Genomic DNA, 26,410 nt, shown 5'->3' with positions numbered 1-26,410 from the left:
TTTTGTGTGGACATTTTTTGCAGGGACGTAGGGTTCTGACCATCAAATCGTGGACTCAGAAGGGACTTCACAGGCTGTCTGTCCCAACCCCCTTCAGTGCACATGCAATCTTAGCCTTGGGCCACGGAGGGGTGCTGGTGGACACTTTGTGTTGGCCTTTTTGCAGGTCTGCGGGGTGCTACATTTTGGTGAGGGGTGTGCTGGCAGAGAAGACCATTGAGTCAGGGGCACCAAAGGCCATCTAGTCCATCTCATCCAACCCTGACTTCTGAGGCAGGAGAGGAGCTGCTCTCTCTGGGCTCCATGGAGCAATGCCTTCCTCTTCCTTGAGTCTCCAGCCCTGGGCCATTGAAGGGCGCAGGAGGGGTCCCCCACTCAGGGCCGGCCCAAGGAAATGTTCAAGTGTAGGCGAACAGAATTTTGGCACCCCCGCCCCCAACCAATCGGGCATCGAATTGTTGCTGGTTGTGAGGCCACCCTGAGTCCTCTTCGGGGTGAGAAGGGCAGGACACAAGTATGGGAAATAAATAAATAAATAATTTCAGGACAGTAAAAAAAGAACATTCAAAAACAGGGGAATTCCAGACATGAAATAATCAGGGTCTGTCAAAGACAGAACGCCACAAGATAAAAGATAACAAAGTTTATTGGAGTTACAGAACCAAAAATGCCCGTAAAAGACAAGGGCTAGGCAAACACTGGCCTTAAAAGTAAAAAGAGACAAGAAAAACGTTCAAAAGATAAACCGGATTAAACCGGAGTTTAATCCGGGTTAAATCAAAACAGCTTGCTTCAGCCTGGGAATAAACAAACAGAAGCTGGTGAACAAAAAGTTCAAAGGAATGCAACTAATTGGCAGCAGATGCTTCTCTGCTGCCAAGAGCTATGTTTGAGTAACTTAGAGGTTACTCCTCCACACAGCAGGCAATTTCCCGATACAAACACAGCAGACGAGGGCAGAAGCAGTCAGCGAAGTCCCAATCCGTTCCGAAGGTCGTAAGGCAGATGCAGACGTTTGTAGTTCACCAGTTCCAACGACAGACACAGGTAGGAGAATCCGAGGCCGTAGTCAGTCAGTCCGTAAGTCCAGAGTAAGCAGATGGCGTCCGTCAAGAAGACGACGGAAGGTCAAAGCTATTAAGATTAAGCAGAGGTTGCACAACAAAACCCCACACAATTCCTCCCGCCGTCTGAGCCCAATGTCCAGGATAACTTACGTAGTCAGCAAACGAATCACACCCGTCTTCAGGAAAACTTCCCACACAGATCCCAAGCGTTCGTCCAGATTACCTTGCCCAACGCAATTTGCTATTGCTTCCAAACCCCATTTTATGCCAGTTACAAGTCCTCATTGCTATCAGCTGTTCTCTTTAGCCCGGGCGTTTCCTCATCACTTTCCTCATCAGAACTGGAACACCTTTGACTACGCCCCACAGCATCCCCAGCTGTGGATCCCGTCCCATCCCTCCAGCTTGTCCACGGGTCTAATCCTGAAGGTCCCCAATCGCCTTCCATACTATCATTGCCAGTGGCACCCAAATCCTCCCTTACACGAGTCCATTCCATGTCATCCTCTTCCGAGCTAACCATCTCTTCCTCCATTCTCTCAGTAAACCCCTCAAAAGAATCCTCGTCAGATGGTTCTGCAAAGATATCTCGCAGCCGCTTCCTTTCTCGCTCCTCGAGAGTATCTGACTCTCGAGGAGTCTTACGCCCACGTCTCCCAGTAGTAGAGCCATGAGGCTCAACCATAACACTATCCCCTCTCACAAAGGCCTCCTCCTCCGAAGGCGGAGAGACGGCAGTGATGTCCTCAGCTACAGCACCACGACGACCGGAGGTATCTAACTTTAACAGAGAACGATGGAAAACTGGATGGATTTTAAAAGTAGAAGGTAAACGCAAACGAAATGCTACGGAAGAAATCTTTTTAACAATAGGAAAGGGTCCCAAATACCGTGGCGCAAACTTTCCCCCAGCCTGTTTAATGTACTTGGAAGATAACCACACTAAATCCCCTTCTTCCAACTCTTCCCCTGCCTGCCTACGACGGTCGGCCTGAGTCTTTTGCGTTGCCTTGGCTTCCAATAGTAAGCGACGGGCAACATCATGCAACGCAGCCATTTCCGAGGAACGGTACACCGGGTCAGAGGAAACCACATTGGTTGACGGCGCCACACCTCCCCGCGGATGAAAACCATAAGTCAGTTCAAATGGAGTATGCTGACTAGACGTGTGCACAGCGTTGTTGTAGGCGAACTCAGCCACCGGTAGCCATTTCACCCAAGCAGTGGGTTGATCTAAACAAAAACAACGTAAATATTGCTCCAACAACCCATTAACCCTTTCCGATTGGCCATCTGTTTGTGGATGAAACGCTGAGGAGACGTTCAATTTAGTACCTAAACACTCATGGAAGTGTCTCCAAAAGCGTGACACAAATTGTGGAGCCCTATCAGAAATAATCACCTCAGGAGCTCCGTGCAAACGATAAATGTGTTTAGTAAACAATAAAGCCAATGCAGGGGCCGCCGGAATGGTCGAACAAGGAATAAAATGAGCCAGTTTAGAAAATAAATCCACCACCACCCAAATACATGTGTAACCCCCAGACTTAGGCAAATCAGAAATGAAATCCATGGAAATAATTTGCCATGGTCTCTCAGGAACAGGTAGAGACGACAACAACCCTCTAGGGCGCCCAACAGGCGTCTTACTCTGCTGGCAAACAGCGCAGCTATCACAAAAGCGAAGAATGTCTTGCCGCATCTTTGGCCACCAGTAGTTCCTGGTGATGAGCTGCACGGTCTTAAATCTGCCAAAATGCCCAGCCATGGGTTCATCATGGTGGGCTCTAATAACCTCCAACCTGAGTGCCCCCACCGGTACATAGACCTGTCCCCTGCGTACCAATACTCCATTCTGATCTTGCAAGTGAGGCAGTATTGTACGATTCCCTGCTGACAACAGCATGAGTTGCTCTTGAGTCCAAACATCTTCTTTCTGGGCCTCTATGATTTGATCATGTAACCCGATCTCATTTTCCACAACACATAAAGAGGCAGTAGGCAAAATGGTCTGGCACACTACCTGCTCATTAGTCTTAAACTCAGGCTTGCGGGACAATGCATCGGCCCGCAAGTTTGCCTTCCCTTCCACGAATTGAACTTTGAAATTAAACCTGGAGAAAAACAAAGCCCATCGGATTTGACGTTGGTTTAACTTCTTGGCCGTTTGCAAATGTTCCAAATTCTTGTGGTCAGACCTGACCACGATTTGGTGCCGCGCCCCCTCTAGCCAGTGCCGCCACACCTCAAACGCCACCTTGATCGCCAATAATTCTTTCTCCCATATGGTATAGTTTTGCTCAAATGGTGTTAGTTGCCGAGAGTAAAATCCACAGGGACGCAAAGTCCCTGATGAATCTCTTTGAGACAATACAGCCCCCAACGCGTAGCTAGAAGCGTCTGCTTCTACTACGAACGGTTTGTCCACATCTGGATGTATTAGTATGTTGTCTGCCTGAAAGCTAGACTTTAATTGTAAAAACGCATCGTGAGCTTCCCGCCCCCACACAAATGGCTGTTTCTTACGCAGGAGCTGCGTCAAAGGTACCGTGAGTTTGGCAAAGTTTGGGATAAACTCCCGGTAGTAATTAGCGAATCCTAAGAACCTCTGAACATCCTTCTTAGTCTTGAGCTCTTGCCATGAGTTGACTGCGTCAACTTTATGTGGATCCATTTTGAGTTCCCTTCCTGAAACTACATGACCTAGAAACTCAACTTCAGGCACATGAAAGACGCATTTAGAAGCCTTAGCGAAGAGCCCATTAGCCCGCAGACGATGTAGTACCTGCTTAACATGCTGACGATGTTCCCTTTCATCCTTAGAAAAAATTAAGATATCATCCAAATAAATCACCACAAATTGGTCAATTAAGTCTCTAAATACATCGTTTATGAACCTCTGGAAGACCGCAGGCGCATTGCAAAGTCCGAAAGGCATTACACGGAACTCGTGGCATCCGAAACACGTGTTAAATGCCGTCTTCCATTCATCACCTTCCCGTATTCTAATCAAGTTATACGCCCCCCGCAGGTCAAGCTTGGTAAAGACCTTAGCCCCTTGCACCCTCGATAGTAATTCCGAGATTAAAGGTAGCGGGTACCTATCCCGAATGGTGTGTTTGTTAAGGACCCGGTAATCACAAACCAACCTGAGGTCCCCTGTCTTTTTGGCAACAAAGAACACAGGAGCAGCAGTTGGAGAGCTAGATGGGCGAATAAACCCCTTAGCTAAGTTCTCATCGAGGAACTCTCTTAAAGCTTGCCTTTCTGGCACTGTCAAGGCGTACAACCTTCCTGCTGGCAATTTTGCACCTTCCGCTAGTGTAATGGCGCAATCGTATGGTCTATGCGGCGGTAACTTATCCGCTTCCTTCTTACAGAATACGTCTGAGAATTCCCCATACTCAGCAGGCACTCCCTCCATATCAGGCTGAGTAGGGTTTAGAGTAAAACATTCCTGCCTCCTAAAAGTTATCTTACGCGTCACCCAGTCCACTTGTGGATTTACTAAAGCTAGCCAATCCATTCCCAGGATCACATCGTATCTGGGTAAGCTCGTAATATCCCAAACAAACGTTCCCGTTACTCCCTGTACTTCCCACATTATTTCTGAGGTCTCATGGTTAACCACCCCAGTCTCCAATAGTCTCCCATCCGCACCTTCCACCCATACGTCGCATGCTTTGCGCACTACAGGAATGCCATGCTTCCTAGCAAATTCAATATCCACATATGAGACCGTAGCCCCTGAGTCCAGCAGTGCCAAAGTAGAAACAAGTTCTTTTCCCCCAACAGATAACGAAATGGGTACAAAGACATGTTTCTTCCCCTCAGTTGACTGCTTTAAAAGCCCTAATGCGTTGGACTCACGTCGCACTAGGGCTGGCCTTTTCCCGAAAGCTGGGAAGGTTTTACATTACAATTTCTGGCGAAATGCCCAGCATTTCCACAATACAAACACAACCCCAGTTGTCTCCTACGGTTCTTTTCTGTTATAGACAGTTTTTTAAACACCCCAAGTTCCATAGGCTCGTCCCCCTTTACCACAGGTGCCTTAGATTCAAACATAGGTGGCGCACACATTGCTCTAGATTGTTTACGGGACTCGAACCTGGCGTCCAAACGCAACACTTTAGATATTAAGGCATCCCAATTTTCTGCCGGCTCCAAGCGTGCCAATTCGTCCTGGAGGTAATCATTTAAACCAGCAGTAAACAAAAGCATAAATGCATTTTACCCCCAGTCTAACTGATGACGGTACGAATTAAACTTATTTAAATAATCCAAAACAGTCCCCTTTCCTTGTTTCAACCGATACAGAGCCCAACTAGCATTCTCCGTACGGAGGGGATCCCCAAAAGTGTCAGTTAGTAGTTTTTTGAAATCACTCAAATTGTCCTTGACTGGGTCATTTCCCAAAATCAAATTAGTGGCCCATTGTCCTGCAGGACCAGTCAACAAACTCAAAATAAATGCCACCTTGCTAGTGTCCGTAGGGAAAGCTTGTGCACTAAGCTGGGAAAAATAAAGTTCAATTTGTGCCAAAAAAGTTGGCAGTTTGCTCCTAGACCCATCAAAGCGTTCGGGAGTCATAACATGTCCTTTAGCTGGCTGTGCTGCTTGTGCAGCGTAAAAAGCAGCCTGTAATTGATCAAAACGAGCCTTTAACTACTCCATCGTCTTCTTGACGTAATTAACTACTACAGAAAAACTTTTTTACGGACGTTGGGCAATCTGTCAAAGACAGAACGCCACAAGATAAAAGATAACAAAGTTTATTGGAGTTACAGAACCAAAAATGTCCGTAAAAGACAAGGGCTAGGCAAACACTGGCCTTAAAAGTAAAAAGAGACAAGAAAAACGTTCAAAAGATAAACCGGATTAAACCGGAGTTTAATCCGGGTTAAATCAAAACAGCTTGCTTCAGCCTGGGAATAAACAAACAGAAGCTGGTGAACAAAAAGTTCAAAGGAATGCAACTAATTGGCAGCAGATGCTTCTCTGCTGCCAAGAGCTATGTTTGAGTAACTTAGAGGTTACTCCTCCACACAGCAGGCAATTTCTCGATACAAACACAGCAGACGAGGGCAGAAGCAGTCAGCGAAGTCCCAATCCGTTCCGAAGGTCGTAAGGCAGATGCAGACGTTTGTAGTTCACCAGTTCCAACGACAGACACAGGTAGGAGAATCCGAGGCCGTAGTCAGTCAGTCCGTAAGTCCAGAGTAAGCAGATGGCGTCCGTCAAGAAGACGACGGAAGGTCAAAGCTATTAAGATTAAGCAGAGGTTGCACAACAAAACCCCACACAATTCCTCCCGCCGTCTGAGCCCAATGTCCAGGATAACTTACGTAGTCAGCAAACGAATCACACCCGTTTTCAGGAAAACTTCCCACACAGATCCCAAGCGTTCGTCCAGATTACCTTGCCCAACGCAATTTGCTATTGCTCCCAAACCCCATTTTATGCCAGTTACAAGTCCTCATCGCTATCAGCTGTTCTCCTTAGCCCGGGCGTTTCCTCATCACTTTCCTCATCAGAACTGGAACACCTTTGACTACGCCCCACAGCATCCCCAGCTGTGGATCCCGTCCCATCCCTCCAGCTTGTCCACGGGTCTAATCCTGAAGGTCCCCAATCGCCTTCCATACTATCATTGCCAGTGGCACCCAAATCCTCCCTTACACGAGTCCATTCCATGTCATCCTCTTCCGAGCTAACCATCTCTTCCTCCATTCTCTCAGTAAACCCCTCAAAAGAATCCTCGTCAGATGGTTCTGCAAAGATATCTCGCAGCCGCTTCCTTTCTCGCTCCTCGAGAGTATCTGACTCTCGAGGAGTCTTACGCCCACGTCTCCCAGTAGTAGAGCCATGAGGCTCAACCATAACAGGGTCAGCTAACACCTCCCGACAAAGGATCACCCCAGGCAGAAAGGCCTGCAAGGCCATTCAAAGCTAATCAAGGTGGCCAACTGCAACATCCAGACTTGCCTCAGACAGACAACAGTTCTTTGAGTTCTTTCTCCCAACCTTTACATTGCATAGATATACAAACCCCACTTACCTAGTTTCCAACAGACCTCTTGCCTAGTTTCCAGCGGTCCGCGATGGCGGCGGCAGCGGGAGGAAGAGTGGACCCGTGTTGCCGCCTAGGTATGCTGCTCCGCACCGTTGCCGTGGAGACGGAAGGCCTGCCATTCCTGCACCACCCCGGCTGCAGGGCCAGCAGAGTTTTCACCGGAACAAAATGGTGCTGGCGCTGGCAGCCGGGGTGGTGCGGGAATGGCGGGCCTATGCGGCCGGGCCCAGGTCAAACTCGGGCCCAGACCAGGCTGAAGGCCCAAAGGAGGAGGAGGTGGGGGGTGCACACACATGCATGCACACATGCGTGCTCATGTGGGCTGCCTCAACTGCGCCCCTGGGATTATGGCGCCACAGGCAAGTGCCTAAATGGCCTCATGGTTGAACCGCCCCTGCCCCCACTTTGCATTGTGCTTTTTTTGAAGGATGGTGAGAGATTGCAGAGAAGATCATCAGAATCAGAAGGGACAATGAAGCCCATTGAGGGGTGCAGCCCCCCCCCCCACACACACACACATACACGCTTTGTACTGACGTTTTGCAGGTAGCGTTCTGCTTTTGGGTGGGTTGATGAGGAGGGATCTGCTGGCAAAGAAGGCCATGGTATTACAGGTCGGAAGGGACCCCCAGAGGGCATCTAGTCCAACTCCCTGCCAAGTAAGGAAAGCCCACCTGAGCCCTCCCTCCAGAGAAAAGGCCATGATCTGAGCTCGGCTGAAAGACCCCCGGGTGCCGGTCTGCCCTGAAGGACAGCATTGACAACACGGAGAGCCCCTCCCTCGCCCCCCCGGCGCCCCCCCCCAACTGGCTCTCCTTTCCCTTTTCTCCGTTGCAATGATGGTCGGCCTCCCTCGTCTCAGAAGAAGCCCCTTGGCCCCCCATCCCTGACCCCGTCTTCCGCTTGAAGAAGGATTCCCTGTTGAGTAGCAGCGAAAGAGACCCCGACTGTGTCCTGTGTTGCTGAACCCAAAGGGAAGGGAAGCGGTGTGTGGAAACCCCCCTCCAGAAGCGGGGAGGGGGAAGTGGGAGACGAGGCTTGGCACCCCTAAATGCTCAATAAAAGGATTTCGAGGAGAGGGGCCTCCGAGTGTCCTCTTTGGGGGCGTGTGTGGGGGGCTTGGCGCCATCAGGGGACCCTCCTTTCCAGAACAGGCCCATCAGGGGTCTTTGGGGTTTCTTAAAAATATTTTAAAGTAATTTTTAATTGTCATAAACTTCCCATCCCCTCCGCCCATCGCCCAGACTACATACTTCTAATGTATCTTTATCCAGGAGCACAATTTTATTAATTTCTGTACAATATTCAATTTGGAGAGCCCCCTAGTGGCAAAGTGTATTAAAGGGCTGAGCTGCTGAACTTGTGGACCAAAAGGTCAGCAGGGTTGTTGTATGTTTTCCGGGCTGTATTGCCATGTTCTAGAAGTATTCTCTCCTGACGTTTCGCCCACATCTATGGCTACCTCACAACCTCTGAGGATGCCTGCCATAAATGTGGGCAAAACGTCAGGAGAGAATACTTCTAGAACATGGCCATACAGCCTGGAAAACATACAACAACCCTGTGATCCTGGCCATGAAAGCCTTCGACAACACAAAAGTCAGCAGTTTGAATCCGGGGAGCGGGGTGAGCTCCTGCCATTAGCCCCAGTTCTTGCCAACCTAGCAGTTCAAAAACATGCAAGTGTGAGTAGATCAATAGGTACCGGGAAGGTAACAGCACTCCATGCAGTCATTCTGGCCACATGACTTTGGAGGTGTCTGTGGACAATGCGGGCTCTTCAGCTTAGGAATGGAGATGAGCAACAGAGTCAGACTCGAGTACACTTAATGCCAAGGAGAAAACTTTTACCTTTATCTTTACTATTCAATTTGGCTTCGCCGTTTTTCTAACCTATCCATTGATCTATGATTTATCTTGTTTTGCACTCACGCATAGCATCCTGAGTTGGACGTGCTGTAATCAAGATTGTGCTTGATCATTTGGGGGTGTTTGCCACACACCCCCCCCCCCCCCACACACACACAAAGCCATCAGACTGCAATCAGCGGATGGATCAATTAGGCCTTGCAAACCCAGATTTCCCATTCAGAGCCTGGAGGGGCCTAATAGGAAACCAGTCTGGCCTCTCTCTGCCCGGATGGATGCACACATTAAACGAGGGCTGCAGAAGCAAAACAGTTTGGCTAGAAATCATAGAAGAGATGGGGGAGTGGGGAGAGCCGTGGGGCAGGACTGGAACCCTGAGTCAAAAAACCCAAACAAGACTGCAAGGGCCTTCTCTTGAGACCCATTCTGGCCTTGGGTTTAGGAGACAGCACCTCTGGGCATGTGCAGAGGGCACTGGCTTAATGACAGGGAAGGCCCACAATATTGTTGAGTTTTTATTAAAACAAAACCTATATACAAAACAACAACAACCCTCAATCAGTGAGGGTATCTGCACAGAGGTAGCCTGGCCTCTATTGCCTGAAGGCATCCTCTGGGAAGTGTTACCCCTCTATACAGACACCCTCACTGATTGGCTTTGCAGCTTCATGGCTACTCAGTGCTATTCAAGCTTGCTAATTGCAACGTTTGCGTTTGCTTTAAACAGGCAAGAGTTCTTTCTCCCACACTGGACATTATTCCACAGGCATATATATATATATAAGACAATTACCTTCAAAGGGTCCTGGCTCAGGAGGGAAATCAGGCAGAGAAACTCAGTCTCGTGAGAGATGCAAAAAGCAAAGTTTATTTTCAAATAGCTATGAGAAGGCGAACAGCCGTACATACCCCGGAGGGCTGTATCAGGAAAATGGCCATCGCAACATGTGCATAGCAAACAAAGGATTTTATATCTCAGCTTATCTAGAATTGACCAATGGCTGAGGATCTTCCTCACCTTCCACACCTACTTGGCATAAGTGATACCAATGAACTAAATTGTTTACTCTGAGCTTTCTTCTCCCTTTGGAACTTCCTGGAGAAAGGCACCAGCTCACAGGAAGGGAGGGGCATATGCAGAGGCAAAGCCACAGAGGCAAAAGTTTACTACTTTCTGGCTTATGGTCCCTTCATATACACACACACTCCACTTGCTTCACTTCCAACAGAACCTCTGAAGATGCCAGCAGGCACAGATGCAGGTGAAACGTCAGGAGAGAATGCTGCTGGAACATGGCCATGCCCTATTTATTACACACATGGTTTGTGTTCCTGGGTAATAAATGTCGTTATTTCCTAATAGGTTCTATCATAAAAACAGTTGGAAAGTTTATTAATCTGCAAAAACTTTGTTGTTGTGGGAGAGGCATCCTGCAGCAGCAGAGTTTGCTCTAGTTTTCAGTGAGTAGGGTCTCCTAGAGTCGTCCTTCTGCGGCCGGCCATCCTGTTTGGGGGTCAAGGGCTCCAGTCCAGCCGAGGCCTCCCTCCCTTCCGCTCCCTTTGGCCAATGGGATTCCTCGCCTGGCTGCCCCTGGAAGTGAGGGCTCCGCGCCGGCGCCACAGGGTTCCTGGCACAAAACAGGCCTCAAGGGAGGCACCCAAGGCCAGGCCGCACGGCCACCCCCTTTGCCCCCGATGCCCTTTTCCCTCGCAACTGGAAACAAGAACGAATGCCTTCTGGCACCACTTTAACGGCCACGACGGGATCACAGGGCCTGTAGTTTTGCAGATATCAGTGTCATTATTTCCTAACTGGTTCTATCACAAAAACATGGGGAAAGTTTATTACACTGCCAAAGTTTTATCTTTGCAGGAGGGACATCCTGCTGTAGCACATGTTGCAATGATGGTAATAATAATAATAATAATAATAATAATAATAATAATAATAATAATAATAATAATGATGGGTGCCGTGCCAAAAGATCTCAGCCGGCATTTGGAAACCATAGACATTGACAAAATTATGATCTGCCAACTGCAAAGGGCCACCCTACTGGGATCTGCACTCATCATCTGAAAATACATCACACAGTCCTAGATACTTGGGAAGTGTTCGATGTCATAGACAGAACGCCACCAAATAGAGTACAACACAGTTTATTAAAGTTACAGAACTGAGAAATGCCCATAGAAAGCAAAGGACTAGGCAAACACTTGTCTTCAGTGTGAAAAGTAACAGAAACAGCTCCGTTTGAATTAAAACGGTTCCAAAGGATAAACCGGATTAAACAGGAGTTTAATCCGGATTAAAGCAAAAGTGCTTACTTCAACCTGACAATTTAAACAAACACAAGTTGGAAAACAAAGGTCAAAATGAACACAAAAAACTGGCAGCAGATTCCTCTCTGCTACTCAAAAGCTACAGATGAGTAACTCAGGCTGTTTACTCCTCCGTGCAGCGAGCGAAATCCGGGTCCAGGCACATCAATCAGGGTAACGACGGTCAGCATGGGTCCCAATCCGGTCCAAGGTCCAAGGTCGAAAGCCAAGTGCAGACGTCCACAAGTTCCACCGATAGCCACAGAAGGGATAGTCCAGGGTCGTAGTCAGTCAGTCAATCCAGCGTCAATCCAGAGTAGGTAATTAATGTCCCTCAAAAAGACGACGGAGGTCCAAGCTATCAAGATTAAACACAAGTTGCACAGAAAAACCCCACACAGTTCCTCCTGCCGTCTATGCCCAGTGTCCTTGGTAACTTACGTATCCAGCAACGAATCACACCCGTCTTCAGGAAGTTCCCCAACAAGAGCCCAAGCGTTCGTCCAGATTACCTTGCCCAACGCAATTAGCCATTGATCCTAAACCCCATTTTATCCCAGTTCATAACTCCTCATTGCTGTCAGCTGCTATCCTAATTCCAGGTGCCTCATCATCATCCTCCTCATCAGAGCTAAAACACCTTTGACTACGCCCCACAGCATCCCCAGCTGTGGATCCCGCTCCATCCCTCCAGCCCGTCTATGGGTCTGATCCTGCAACCCGCCAATTGCCTCCCATGCTATCAGTGCCGGTGACACCCAAATCCTCCCTCACACGAGTCCACTCCATGTCATCCTCCTCTGAGCTAACCATCTCTTCCTCCATTCCCTCGGTAAAACCCTCAAAGGAGTCTTCATCTGTTGGTTCTGCAAATAAGTCCCGGAGCCGTTTCCTTTCACGCTCCTCAAAAGAGTCTGACTCTCGAGGAGTCTTACGACCACGTCTCCTAGTACCGGAGCCAGAAGGCTCAACCATAACATTCGACTTGTGATTTTGTGATATGAAATCCAGCATATCTATCTTGTTTGGTGTGTCATAATAAAATAATAATAATAATAAGAAGAAGATCCTGCATTGATTGAAGTCAAAAATCAGAAACTCCTCAAAACACAGCAGACAAAAAACCAGTACAAGAAAGCCACACTACAAACTAGAGCTGACAACTGGCACAACAAAACATTGCATGGGAAGTTCCTTGACAAAATTGAAGGAAAAGCTGATAAGGAGAAGACCTGATTATGGCTCACAAATGGGACACTGAATAAGGAGACAGAAGGCCTGATCCTTGCAGCCCAGTGTTGTCGACCGCGTTTTAGGGGATCGGGCCCTTAAGGAGAGAGCCGATCCGGTCCTGAGAGAACGGACCTTGGCGGAGCCAATAGGAAAATATGAGCCGCAATACAACCTGAAGCCGAAATGAAGAAGGTCCGCCAAAGTTGAAGGAAAATCCGCCAAGGAGTCTTTATTGAGCAATTCAGCTGAAGAGGACTCTAGTAGCGATCATTCAGTCTACTAGGGTACCATATAATCAAAATAAAGCCATATTTATACAAAGTTTCAGTCTGACAGCCCTTTGAATTTCCCGCCCCGCTCCCCCGCCCATCTGATCGCTGATAGGCTAGAAGGTTGAACGAGGCGGGCTTTCGTTTCCCGCCTTGCTCTGTTGGCCCAATAGGGAGCTGCTTTTTGTCTCTACTCGAGCCAATCAGGAAGGAGAAGGCGGGAGTTATTGAAACAATGAAGTGACAGAGCAGGAAAGATCGGATTAACTCCTGCTAGGCCGATTTCTAAAGGGATTAATGGTAGCAATCAAGGATGTCTGGGTTTCTGTCACGTATACAGATTTTAGATATGCCTTGGGGTGTCAGGGGTGGAAGTAGAGATGGGTGGTGATGAGCCATATTGACAGGCTCTGCAGGGCGCCTTCCTGAGGTGTCCTGGATTTTCCTTTGGATGAGATATGACAATGTTTGCCTTGGGGGCGAATCACCTTTAGGTCAATACTCCGAATTCGGCGACTCAAGCCCTATATTGTCCATGCAATCTGAATTTGATTGGGTTAAGCGGTGGCAGATTATCCTTTTGTTTTTGGGAAGGGAAGCCTGGGTCATAGGAAATGGGATGGGTTCTGGGGTTCAGGTTGAGTTCAAAATATTTCCTATTTGATTTCATGACTTGACAATTATATGAAATAAAATGAAAAATAAAATAAAGTTGGAATATAAACCCTGCTGGGAAAAATACGTATTTTCCTATTGGCTCCGCCAAGGTCCGTTCTCTCAGGACCAGATCGGGTCTCTCCTTAAGGGCCCGATCCCCTAAAACGCGGTCGACAACACCAGGAGCAAGCCATCAGGACAAAGGCAATTAAGGCGAAGATTGAAAAATCAGCTGATGACCTAAAATGCAGACTCTGCAAGGAAACCGATGAAACCATTGATCATATCCTCAGCTGCTGTAAGAAAATTGCACAGACAGACTACAAACAGAGGCACAACTATGTGGCCCAAAGGATCCATTGGAACTTATGCCTCAAGTACCACCTCCCAGCAGCAAAGAACTGGTGGGATCACAAACCTGCAAAAGTATTGGAAAATGTGCACACAAAGATACTGTGGGACTTCCGAATCCAGACTGACAAAGTTCTGGAACACAACACACCAGACATCACAGTTGTGGAAAAGAGCAAGGTTTGAATCATTGATGTTGCCATCCCAGGTGACAGTCGCATTGACGAAAAACAGCAGGAAAAACTCAGCCGCTATCAGGACCTCAAGACTGAACTTCAAAGACTCTGGCAGAAACCAGTGCAGGTGGTCCCGGTGGTGATCGGCACATTGGGTGCCGTGCCAAAAGATCTCAGCCGGCATTTGGAAACAATAGACATTGACAAAATCACGATCTGCCAGCTGCAAAAGGCCACCCTGCTGGGATCTGCGCGCATCATCCGAAAATACATCACACAGTCCTAGACACTTGGGAAGTGTCCGACTTGTGATTTTGTGATATGAAATCCAGCATGACTATCTTGTTTGCTGTGTCATAATAAAATAATAATAATAATAATAATAATAATAATAATAATAATAATAATAATTCTATTCTTGTACCCTGCCTCCATCTCCCCGCAGGGACTCAGGGCGGCTTACAAATGCAAAAGAGTATACATACAAAAACATCAAATACCGAAAACGCACAAATGAAAAATTAAAACATACGATTAAAATCAAACCATTAATAAGACAAAGTGAAAACACATCAATAAAAACATAAGGATGGGTTGATCAAAGTGCACTAAGTGAGACTTGTAAACATGGAGGAAGTTAAAAGTGCTATAAGAACATGGGGGAGAGCCCAAAAGTGAGTTGAACACTGAGGCTATATAGAGAAATTACCCATGCGGATGCAACCGATCAAGGATAATCATTTGTACAAGAATTTAACATTCAAGAGGGTGGTACTTATTCAAAAGCCTGTGTGAAAAGCCAGGTTTTCAGACTTTTCCTATTTATTTACAGCATTTATATTCCGCCCTTCTTTCTCACCCCGAAGGGGACTCAGGGCGGATCGCATTACACATATAGGCAAACATTCAATGCCTTTTAACAGAGAACAAAGACAAACAAACATAGGCTCCCAGCCGGGCCTCGAACTCATGACCTCCTGGTCAGAGTGATTCATTGCAGTGATTCATTGCAGCTACTCTCCAGCCTGCGCCACAGCCCGAGCCCAAGGTGGCAGCTAGCTAAACCCTTCCAAGGTGGCAGCTAGCCGAATTTTAGTTTTTGAATGAATATCAGGTCGAGTTCAGGCTGAACCAATTCAGCAAAGTGTGTCAGCCACAAAAAAAAAGTTTCTGGAGTAGAACAACTCCTTCCAAAACAAGAACTGCAAAACTAAACAGGAAATAGTACCTCCAAGCCTGGAACCAAATTTCATTACATAGTGTAATCCAAAATCCAAGACACTTTTGGTCCCAAGATAAGGGATACTCGGCCAGCATTGTGTGTATGAAACTGCCTCCTCGTGGCGTCTATATGATATCGAGCTATTTCTAGAAGGGAATTCCTGATCCTCTCCCGGCTGGCCGTGGGTCCGTGGATCCTGGCAAGGAGGGGAGCCGCTACAAATCAAGGTTTTAGCCAGAAATTCTCACCCTCAGACGTGAAGAAAGAATACCGAGATGTTTTTATTCAGCTGAATAAGATGACAGTCTGCGATCGTTCGTCAAGAAGTCATGACATACATTTACAGATCAACCATTTTATATCAAAAATACTCCCGTAGATTGAATTTCGCGCTACATCTTTTCCCCGCCCTCCTATGCGCCGATTGGTCCTTAAAATGGCGGCGGGAACCCTCGTCCAATCAGAGGGCTCCTTATGCCTCGGGGGGGGGGGCACCAATCAGGGATGAGGAGGCGGGCTTATCTAGGAACAATGGACTTGCCGGGGATTAACGAGGAATTATGATTGAGTTATTGAGTAAATGTCCAGAAGGGGTTTCTAGACTGCTTCTTGGGGTGTAAATATACATTTTGGTCTGGCAGGCTTTGCCAGATTCCGGTGATGGGCTGTATTTGTTTTTGAAAAAAGTTCAGTCCCTTTTGACAGCCGAGGCCATCCTAGACTTTTTGTAAGTGAACCGAGAACCAGATGGTCACCCTTTGCATTAAATGGGCTGCTCCGACATTCAATGGACGGGGGGGGGGGGAAGACCAAATCTATTGTCCATGCAAGAAATGGGTGTCTGAAGCTTCCTGGTGGAAGGGATTATCTCCCTCTGGGGTGTTGCAACTTGTCCATTTAATCCCTAGGTCAGGTCTCGGTCATTCTTCAATATAAGACACTAGCTTTGCCCGGCCACGCATTGCTGTGGCTTATGCTTTCAGAGTGTTGCTCTTTACTTACTGTCCTGATTTTAGAGATTATATTGTTCTTTATTATTATTAATCACTTTGAATGCGATTTCCTGCTTCTTAGCGGGGGGTTGGACTGGATGGCCCATGAGGTCTCTTCCAACTCTACTATTCTATGATTCTATGATTCTATATCACAGTAATTATTACATATTATATTTATAATCTTATATTATCTGCTTAGAACTGGATTATATGAGGCCCCCTCTTCACAGCTGTATAAAATGCACACTGAAGTGGATTATATGGCAGTGTGGAGTCCAGATAATCCAGTGCAATATAATATAAGATTATAAATGGGTTATATAGCTGTGTGGAAGGGCCTTGAATCTACACTGCCATATAATCCAGTGCAAATTAGATAATCTGTGGAACAGGTCGAGGCTAAATCTGCCTGTCCCCTGGGCTGAGTTGGTTGCTAGGAGACCAAGTGGGCAGAGATTAGTCCTCTAACTGGCAGCAATTGGATAAAAACAATTATTGCTCTCCCTCTAATTAGGACTTTATTTTTCTTTTCTTTTTGTTGTATCAACCTAGAGGCGTGGATGATGGGTTGTGTTGTCAAATTTCGAGGTTGGGGGGCCTGTAGTTTTGTTGTTTTGTTGGTCGCTGTGATGCCATCACTCATTTATATATATAGATTTTTCACAAGAATAAAGAAAAGGAACAGGTAGGGTACATAATTCATACATAGGAAAAGACATTGCACAAGGAAAATAATATTGGAAAATGTGTGTCAATACAGGAAAAGCAGAAAGATAAGCAGTGAGAAATAAGGGCAAGCATGTGGTTTAAAATTGGCTAACTCTTTTGTCTGAATAAACAGGGAGTGCTTTTGTTTGTCAGGAAAGGATTGACAGGGTTGTTATCTCTTGCCTCAGGCTAAAAGGTCAAACACCTTTGTGCAGGGATTTTAGTAAATTAGAGTGGACAGTAAATATCTCAGTTACCTTCTGCTATAAATATATGAAATATAAAGCCTTGATTTATGAACTATCTTTCACAAAGTCCTGGGGGGGGGGGGGTCGATCACATATAAAGTGTGTACAAAACAAATGCAGTTTGTGGAGCATGCACATGTGCACATGGAGGATCCAGGCCACCATTGGCTGAACTGGCAGCGGGAGAAAGGTAAGGAAAAGGAGGCACAGGTCTATCCATCCCAATGGATTCCAGGAATGTTTGATGATATTTGGCTTTCGGTGAGACAGTATATATCACAGAGCAATACAAAGAAAGAAGTAGGCGCATACAGACTATATATTAACTACAGTGGATTCACAAACAAGGGGACATTCCATTTCACTCAGTATTCACATGTGTATAAACATTCCCTCGTACACACATACATCGCCACCCCTTCTTCCTTCTCCTGGAGAAGAGACCCCAACGTCGGCCAGATTGCGTTCCCTGTAAATCTGCTATTCTGCGAATATACCTCCCTGGAGAAAGTGGCGGGTGACCACACCCTCCCTGACTGACACACTTTTGGAAAATAAAAAGGCCTCTTATATAACAATTTCTTGCTGATGTCGTTCTAAGAAGTTGTTGTTGAGTGTCCTCCTGGACTCCACAAGTCCCCAGTGAACAGACAGACTAAGAAAACAGGCCAGGCTGTGGCGCAGCTGGCTAGTAACCAGCTGCAATAAATCACTACTGACCGAGAGGTCATGAGTTCGAAGCCTGGGTTGGGTTAAGCCCCGGACCATTAAATAGCCCAGCTTGCTGTTGACCTATGCAGCCCCGAAAGACAGTTGCATCTGTCAAGTAGGGATATTTAGGTACGCTTTATGCGGGGAGGCTAATTTAACTAATTTACAACACCATAAAACTGCCAGCAAAACACGAGGAAAGAAATGAGGAAGTACAGCCACTAGTGGACAGTGTTAAGTGCCTCTGTATCTGTCTCTACTGTATGTTGCTTGTCTGTTGGCACTGAATGTTTGCCATATATGTGTTCATTGTAATCCGCCCTGAGTCCCCTTCGGGGTGAGAAAGAAGGGCGGAATATAAATACTGTAAATAAATAAAAATAAAATAAATAAACAGGATTAGAATGAGGGATTCCTTTCCCTGTCCCTATGCATGCCTTCCTAGAAGGCCTTTCTGTCTTTACTCCTCTCTTCCTGTTTGCTACTCTCTCCTCCCCCATTTGTTGGTGTAGCAATGTGATCTCTTTGAGGTATGAGATAAGTTCCTCTCTATTGCCATCTTATTTGGGGCCTAGGCTTTGATCACATGGCCAGCCTCCCTTTTCCTTTTCTCTTCTGCCTTTTGTCTCCTCCTGTGAGGCAAGATGTAGCTGCATGAATATTCTTTGATATTTTACCTTTTACCTTCCTTAGAATAGGAGATTTACAAAGTTAGTTAGCTCCCAAGAACCTTCCTATCCAGAATGTATTCCTTTTACTTCAATAACTACTTTTGAACTTTTATATTTTTGGCTCTGCAATCCTGTGCCATCTTAAGCAACAGAGGCTTATCCCAGCTCTCCACAGGTAAGTTTCTGCTGGTTGTGAGGTGTGCTTCTGGCACTGTACTATATTTTTGGTGGAATCTGTCAGAGTAATGCGCGCAGCGTAGCAGCAGATGTATGATGTCAGTTGAGCGCAGAACGAAGGGACGTCAGAGACGATGTAAAAATATTTACAAAGTTTTACTTGACAAGACAAACAAACTTGCAGATGATAGATACAGGACTTTCAATCTAGACAAACAGCACAGATCTTCTCAGCAGGCAGAACAGAGCTCATCAGATGCAATCAGCTATATACAAACACACTGTAAAGATGTCATGATCATTGTGTTTTATTCATGATTGCTATGTTTAGGTTGACTGTTTAAGGTTATATCTTTCAGCTATTCTTATACAGAAGCTGGGAGCCTCTAAGGCATGGCCAGGAAAAGGGGCGTGGCTTCACCTTGCTGGTGGAAGCCTTAGAATTCAAAATTTAGCAGTTGGAATTGGGCAGTTGGAGTTTGTCGGTTGAGCAGAGCAGTTGGTTCTGTTCAGTGAGAAAGGAGTGTGATCGAAAAAAAGAGATTGTGGGAGGAAGTTGAGCAGCTAGAGAGTTTTAGCGGAGAAGGGCTAAAATTAAAGTTGCTGAGCCTTTAGTAGGAATAACTAAAGAGCTGAGGCTATATCCCTAAGTCAAGGAGGACTAGGGTTAACCAGTTAAACTCCCCAATCCAAGTTTGATCAGGTACAGGTCAACTAAGTTCAAGAAGGACAGTATTCCTAACTGAAAGAAACAAGTAATATAAAGCTGATACCATACTAAGCTCAGTGAAACTATTGAGAAATCTTGCAACACTTACTGTACAGAAGTAACATCGTTCACCTCAAGTTATAACATTCTTGCAACCATCAAGCTTTGTGCTATAAATAAACAAGTTACTGTTTCTTCAAATGTTGCTTATTATTTGAGCAAAGTATCTTTCAAAGGTGGTGGCAGCGATAATATAGAAAAGTGGAACACGTAGAGGTAGAAGGTGAATCCTTCGCATTTTGGTGGCAGTGGTGGGATCCAAAAAGATTCCATCCCTGTCATCACATCAAGTCTTCACAACAGTTGTAAATGACTGACAAGTTGTTTTCCAGCTAAAACATGTTGATTCCATCAGTTCTCCATGAGGAGATCCTTTCCTCTTGGGAAAGTGTGCCAGGTCTGCGAGGAATGCAGAGCCCTCCAAGACGGCCTGAACGAAGAAGGTGGTGAGTCTGCATGTGGAATGAATGTGCGTGGAGTGACTGCTGAGGATATGTTTCCCCTTGGTCTGTGTAACAAGGATGGCTGTGACCACACCAGGACTGGGGTCTGAGTGCCTACTTCTTTCTCTGAAAGTGCAATCTGTCCCACTGAAAATGGATTAAAGGACATCTTTAAGGTTCAGCACAGATCTTCTCAGCAGCAGAACAGATCTCATCTGATGCAATCAGCTATATACAAACACACTTGTAGTCTGGACACTCCTCTCTGGCTCCAGCCACATATCCAAGGTCAATACAGCTTCTTACCAAATTAACTCTTTACACACTATAGCATTTCCTGGATGATGCAATACATGCTAGACACAAATTTCATTTAAACACTACTAATACACAAATCCCACATTAACACAGTATTCATGGCATCCTTTATTTTGTTTTCATGCACGTCTTCCCCACCCTTCTCCTCAGTGCTGATGGTAACAAACCCAGCATGCTTTGGCAGCCGGGGGTGGTCCTGGTGGCTGGACTGGCTTTGGAGAGCCCCTTGCCCCGCCAAGTGGGGTCCCCGGGCCTGTCCTCAGTCTGCCAATGACTGACAGCTCACCCTCTGCTTCTTCCCTTGGGGCCGGTCACTCCTGCTGCTCCTCCTCGGCAGGGGGGCTTCTGCTGGGCCGCACTGACAGCCCGCTCGGGGGTCTCGGGACCCTTCCCGCAAGGAGGAGGCTCTCTGTGGCTGTCCGTGGGCTTGCGGGGACCACTGTGGGTGGTGGTGGTGGTGGTGGTGCAGGCTCCTTGTTGGCCGGAGGGAGCACGGCCCCGTTCTGGCCCAGTCGGCCGCGGGGCCCTTGCCCTTTCTGCGTGAGCCATCGGCGCTTGTCCGCCAGGCCCTGGCAGTACCGCATCTCCCGAAGCAGCTGCGCCCTCTGCTCCCTGAGCTGGCGGACGATGGCGTCCAGGCCGTGGGCCCGCTTGATGAGGCTGAGCAGCTCGTCGCGCAGCTGCCGGTTCTCGGCCTTGATCTGCTTGGTGTGCTGGATGAGGCTGCGCACGGCCTCCTTCTCGGCCCGCTTGGCCAGCGCCTGCACCTGAAATGGCAGACAAAGGTTTTGAGGCAATGAGACAAAGAGAGTTCCTAGTGGCTGTAGAAAAATGACGTCTTTATTCTCAATGGCCAGTGAGAATACAGCAATAAAGAAAAGGAGGACCTTCTCCTGTCATCAGGAAAGCGAAGGTACCCTAACTGAGGATCACAAGTTCTTATATACCCCTTTTCCTCCATCTACTGCGTCACAGGTATTATCAATCACCAAGTAGTGTCAACAAAAGTCTTACTGGGCACTTAACTAAAAAGCTATCTTGGCATTTTCCTAAAATATAAACTATTATCAGGACCTCTACCCCTCCATTAGGGCGTTATCTTTGGAATCTTCGCCTTACCCATTAAGGATTCTCTTTAATTAAGGAGAATCCCCTTATCTCAGCTGTCAAAGACCTATTCGCATTGGAATTCTCGTCTCACCCATTAGGGGTGTTCATTAATTAAGGAGAATTCCAGTTGTCTCAGCTGTTAGTGACCTATTAGACTGGAATTCTCGCCTCATGCATTAGGGTTCTCATTAATTAAGGAGAATCCCAGTTGTCAGAGACTTAATGGCACTCCCCTCATGGCGCCAGGTCTTATCTTGACATCCCAAAAAACCTTAATTTGTCTTTTGTCCATTAGCATGGAGCTTTATCTGTTCTTGTTGACACTTTAACAGATGTCTCCGTGAACTTTGGTCTTGCTACGGGCAGGCAGTTGTTTTGCTGAACAGAGTATTCCTAAAACTAGCACACATCTGCTGGTGATTACATTTCTCTATATCTATTTCTTTAACATGATTACATTCAATATATATTTTCCAATACAAGTATTATATTTTCCCAATACACCTTCATCACACCTTCTGCTGGGACTCGGCCTCGTACTCGGCCTTCTGCTGCAGGAACCGGCTCTTGACCAGGTGCATCTGCTCCGAGTGGTGGATCTTCATGGCCAGCAGCTCCCTCTCCAGCTCCCGGATGCGGGCCAGCTGCTCCGCCTGCAGCTCCTTGAAGGGCTTCAGCTCCTCGACCTCCTTGTTCATGAGCGAGTACTTGGTCTCCATCTCAATGAGCTGGCTCCGCACCTCCTTCTCCTTGTCCGTGTACTGCGAGGTCAGCTCTTCCTTCTGCTTCAGGACCTGCGTGAGCTCGGAGCGGTTCTGGTCGTTCAGCGTGATGATGGCGTCCTGGCACCGGAGCGTGCGCTTGGCCAGGTAGGACAGGTAGGCCTTGTTGTTCTCCCGGATCTCCCGGGCCTCCTTGTCCAGGCCCTCGTTCTGCCCCTCAAAGTCCTTCATGCGCTGCGTGTACAGGTCGATGTGCTCCGACAGGGTGGCGCATTCCTGGCGCAGGTACTTCTCCCGCCCAGTCACGCACGGCTCGCCCGAGCCCGGCTGCGCCTGGGCCGCTCCTCTCCTGCTCTTGGGCCTCCGCATTGCCATCCTTCAGCGGGGTGTCCTCTCGGCCGCTGGCAAGAGAGAGAGAGAGAGAGAGAGAGAGAGAGAGAGAGAGAGGGTGAGACGAGGCCGCAGGGGCCGCAGGGGAAAGGCCCGGAGAGAAGGCGCTTTCCTGGCACATTCACTGGGTCACTGCAGTCACACCCCACCTTTCTGCTTAGAGCGGCTGTCCTGTCTTGTTCCAGAAACAGCCTTACAACACGAGCAAAGATAACAAAAAAACTTTACTTCAGCAAAATAATAATATTAATGCAAACAGGAGTAAAGGAACCAGAAGGTAAACTTCAAAAGTAATGCAAGGTCTTACAGCAGACGTGAAACAAAAGTCTTTGGCACAAGTCTTCACAGCAGACAGGAGCAAGAGTGCAAAAAAGGCTTACAATATACAGGGACAAGAGTCTGTGGCAAGAAGTTTTTTGCAAAGCCAACACTGGAGTTATAGCATGGAGAATGGAACACAAACACACCAAGTAAGTCAGTGGCTGCCAGCACTGACTCCTGGCTTTACTGCTAATTTATAGTCCTGAGCTCTCAGAAAAGATGTTCCTAGAGCGAGGTCTGATTGCTCAGCATTTTTGCTGTGATTCTAGCTGACCTTCTCCTTCCTTCTTTTGCCTTTTGCCGCTCTAAAAATGTAGGGACTTGTCGTATGTCCTGCTCACCTTCCCCTTCCTCAACACTTGGCCCCAAATCCCCAAGTGCCACCCTTTCAGCCTCCTATTCTATCTCCTCTTCAGAAGCTGAAGAGTAGTCCACAACAGTGGCAAACCTTATGTAAGATCGTGCCAAATCTTACGAGGGGGAACTGGCACGATGGAGAAAGAGGGCAGAGACTGGGCTGCTGCCAGGTGAGGCAGAGGACATGGGGACCCCTTGTCTGTCAGGTGTCCCTGGCAGACGCCTCTGGAAACGTGTCTTCTCCACCAGACAGGAAAGGGAGCGGCAGTGGCACAGATGCAGGGGTCCCGCACCCACGGACCCCCCTTCTGTTTATCTCTCAAGTGGCCAGGACTGCAAAAACCTTGGTACTTAAGCTTATTGCTAACATAAGAAAATGTTGAGGCACAACGCCCAAATATTTCTAGCCTTTTTTCCTAATCAGAGACTCGAAACAAGGAGATTAAAATGCAATAGTTTAATTTTGCAGGGAAAAAACCACTAACGTGTGGTTACAGTCAAGTCAAGAAAGTGTCGAAATCGTGCCACATTGGACTGTGCCTGTATCATGGGTCGTAGCACAGCTGGTAAATCACCAGCAGTAATAAGATCTACCAACTGAAAAGTGGCCAGTTCAAAACCGGGTCGGGGTGAGCACCAGACTGTCAAGCCCTGCTCACTTTTTTCCTAAGCAGTTCAAAAACATCTTGGAGCTGTAAATAGAGAAATTGGGTAGTGCTAATTTAGCAAGGGAGGTATTTTACGACATCATAAAATGTCGGTGATCGAAAGGAAGGAGGAAGTCCTGGTGGCTCTTTATCATAGAGAATGGAGCAACAGCGCCCCCCTGTGGCTGAATCCGAGCACAACCTCCAAGGCACCAAAGCTGGACTTCAAACACAACATACCTCCTTTCTGTGTGTTCTGTCCTGTCCTGTCTGTCCAAATGGCATTGAATGTTTGCTGTGTATGTGTATTGTGATCCACCCTGAGTCCTCTTGGGGAGACAGATAGGGCGGAATATAAATAAAATGTTATTATTATTATTATTATTATTATTATTATTATTATTATTATTTGCTGGAAAACAACTTGTCGGAACAACATCAGCAGAAATATTGCTATCCAAGAGGCACTTTACTATTCCAGGTCCACTCGCCACCTCCTCCAAGGGATGAAGGAAAATGGAATCAAAGAATCCTAAGAGTTGGAAGAGGCCACATGGGCCATCTAGTCTAACCCCCTTCTGCCAGGCAGGAAAGGCACAATCACAGAGGGTGTGCTGCAGAATGGCCGATTTGCTGGGAACACAACCTAGCCTACTTTGGGTCTCTTTTCCGGGAGAAGTAAGAAGAGGTGGCAATGTAGGCATGATGAGGAGTGAATGTTAAGAGCATACGTGTGAATGCTGAGTAAAATGTAATATCCCCTTAATTTGCGTACCCAATGTCGCTATAGTCTACCTTGGTTGCTGTGTGTTTTCCGGGCTGCCTGGCCATGTTCCGGAAGTATTATCTCCTGAAGTTTCGCCCACATCTATGGCAGGCATCCTCAGAGGTTGTGAGGTACATTGGAAAAATGAATCAAGGAAAGTTTATATATCTGTGGAAGGGCCAGGGTGGGAGAAATAACTCTTGTCTGTTGGAGCCCGGTGTGAATGTTGCAATTAATCACCTCAATTAGCATTAAATGGCCTTTCAAGCTACACATCCTGGCCTGGGGGAATCATAGAATCATAGAATAGTAGAGTTGGAAGAGACCTCATGGGCCATCCAGTCCAACCCCATTCTGCCAAGAAGCAGGAATCCTTTGTTCAGAGTCGTTAGCTGCCCCCGATTGATTCGTGCTCCTTATTTACTGTCTTCCTTCTTTCTCTGAAAAAGTGCCCAATACTGTCTCATTGTGGGTGAAATAAAATAACCCTGTTAATACTTTGAAAAGTATGCATGACACCTGCTCTGTGGAAGGCAATCCACCCGCTCCCCCAGAACACCCCACGCGGAGGGAGAGGCAACCGTGGTGCAAAGGGGAGGCAGTGCCCGGGCCCTTCTCTCGCCCACCTGGGTGCCAGCGATGCCTTGCTCTCAGTCCGTCGCGACGGGCCGGGCTCTCCGACCGGTCAAGACAGCTCTGCCCGGGAAGCCAGAGAGGAACACTTTCCTTCCAAGCGAAAGCTGCTGCTGCTGCTGCTGCGGAGACTTTTGTGCCTCCATGGCAATGGCAATGGAATGCCTTGACGTCACAGTCTGCGGGCCGGCCCCATTGTGATGCCCCACGTGTTCAGGACTGTGACGTCACTGGTCTTTCTCTGTGTATTTGCTCAGCAGGGAGGTTTGCTAAAAGGTACTTCCCTCTTTGGCCTCCCTGGTCTTATTTATTATGTACTAGCTTGGGGCCCCGCCGGTGCCCGAGTTATTTGAAAAAGGCATTACAGTAGAGTCTCACTTATCCAAGCCTCGCGTATACAAGCCTCTGGATAATCCAAGCCATTTTTGTAGTCAATGTTTTCAATATATCGTGATATTTTGGTGCTAAATTCGTAAATACAGTAATTACAACATAACATTACTGCGTATTGAACTACTATTTCTGTCAAATTTGTTGTATAACATGATGTTTTGGTGCTTCATTTGTAAAATCATAACCTAATTTGATGTTTAATAGGCTTTTCCTTAATCCCTCCTTATTATCCAAGATATTCGCTTATCCAAACTTCTGTCGGCCCGTTTAGCTTGGATAAGTGAGACTCTACTGTATTTGTATTTGAATGTTAGATATGCTCAGTTTAGAGTGGGCAAACTACAGTTCCCAGAATTGTGGTTCAGTCCTCCCGAAACCCTGCCAGTATTCAAAGTTGGCCATTTTGGGGTCGGTGGGGGGGGGGGGGGGTCACTGTTTCTCTGGATGCAGGTGAACTATAACTCCCCTTTCCCCAAACTTGTCCAATGTATTGTATTGGTTATGGGGACTCTTTGTGCCAAGTTTGATCCTGGTCCATCATCGGTGGGGTTCGAAGTGCTCATTCATTGCAGGTGAACTATAAATCCCAGTACCTACCACTCCCAAATGTCCAGGCCATTTCCCCTTAAAACCCACCAGTATTCAAATCTGGGCATATCGGGGATGCATGTCAAGTTTGGTCCAGACCCATCATTGTTTGGGTTCATAGTGTTCTGGGTGGAGGTGAACTACAACTCCTCTACATTCCCCAGTAGAAGTCACAATGCTCTGACTTGATGCAGGGTGAAC

General features: G+C 47.1%; 2 protein-coding genes across 2 annotated transcripts; both read right to left on the bottom strand.

Moving 5' to 3' along the window:
- Positions 1-628: 628 nt before the first annotated feature.
- Positions 629-2,124, bottom strand: LOC134299719 (uncharacterized). Its single transcript, XM_062983462.1, has 2 exons — positions 1,218-2,124; positions 629-1,134 (listed from the first exon to the last, which is right to left on the bottom strand). Exon 1 carries the CDS (start codon positions 2,122-2,124, stop codon positions 1,339-1,341), a length of 786 nt encoding a protein of 261 aa, XP_062839532.1. The 3' UTR covers positions 629-1,134; positions 1,218-1,338.
- Positions 2,125-18,889: 16,765 nt separating this feature from the next.
- LOC103281585 (coiled-coil domain-containing protein 166) lies at positions 18,890-25,322 on the bottom strand. The gene is made up of 3 exons (XM_008123473.3): positions 25,222-25,322; positions 21,908-22,515; positions 18,890-21,049 (listed from the first exon to the last, which is right to left on the bottom strand). Exons 2-3 carry the CDS (start codon positions 22,487-22,489, stop codon positions 20,594-20,596), a joined length of 1,038 nt encoding a protein of 345 aa, XP_008121680.2. The 5' UTR covers positions 22,490-22,515; positions 25,222-25,322; the 3' UTR covers positions 18,890-20,593.
- Between the last annotated feature and the right edge of the window lie 1,088 nt (positions 25,323-26,410).

The sequence above is a fragment of the Anolis carolinensis genome, chromosome 5, assembly GCF_035594765.1.
Source record: "Anolis carolinensis isolate JA03-04 chromosome 5, rAnoCar3.1.pri, whole genome shotgun sequence".
NCBI lineage: Eukaryota > Metazoa > Chordata > Lepidosauria > Squamata > Dactyloidae > Anolis > Anolis carolinensis.
The sequence above is the reverse complement of the archived record's forward strand: the minus strand, read 5'-3'. Positions and strand labels throughout refer to the sequence as shown.

Coding starts and splice junctions, on each gene's coding strand:
- LOC134299719 (XM_062983462.1), bottom strand. CDS start 2,124: ATGGCTGCGTTGCATGATGTTGCCCGTCGCTTACTATTGGAAGCCAAG.
- LOC103281585 (XM_008123473.3), bottom strand. CDS start 22,489: ATGGCAATGCGGAGGCCCAAGAGCAGGAGAGGAGCGGCCCAGGCGCAG. Junction 21,050..21,907: donor AGGCCGAGTCCCAGCAGAAG/GTGTGATGAAGG, acceptor CTGCCATTTCAG/GTGCAGGCGCTGGCCAAGCG.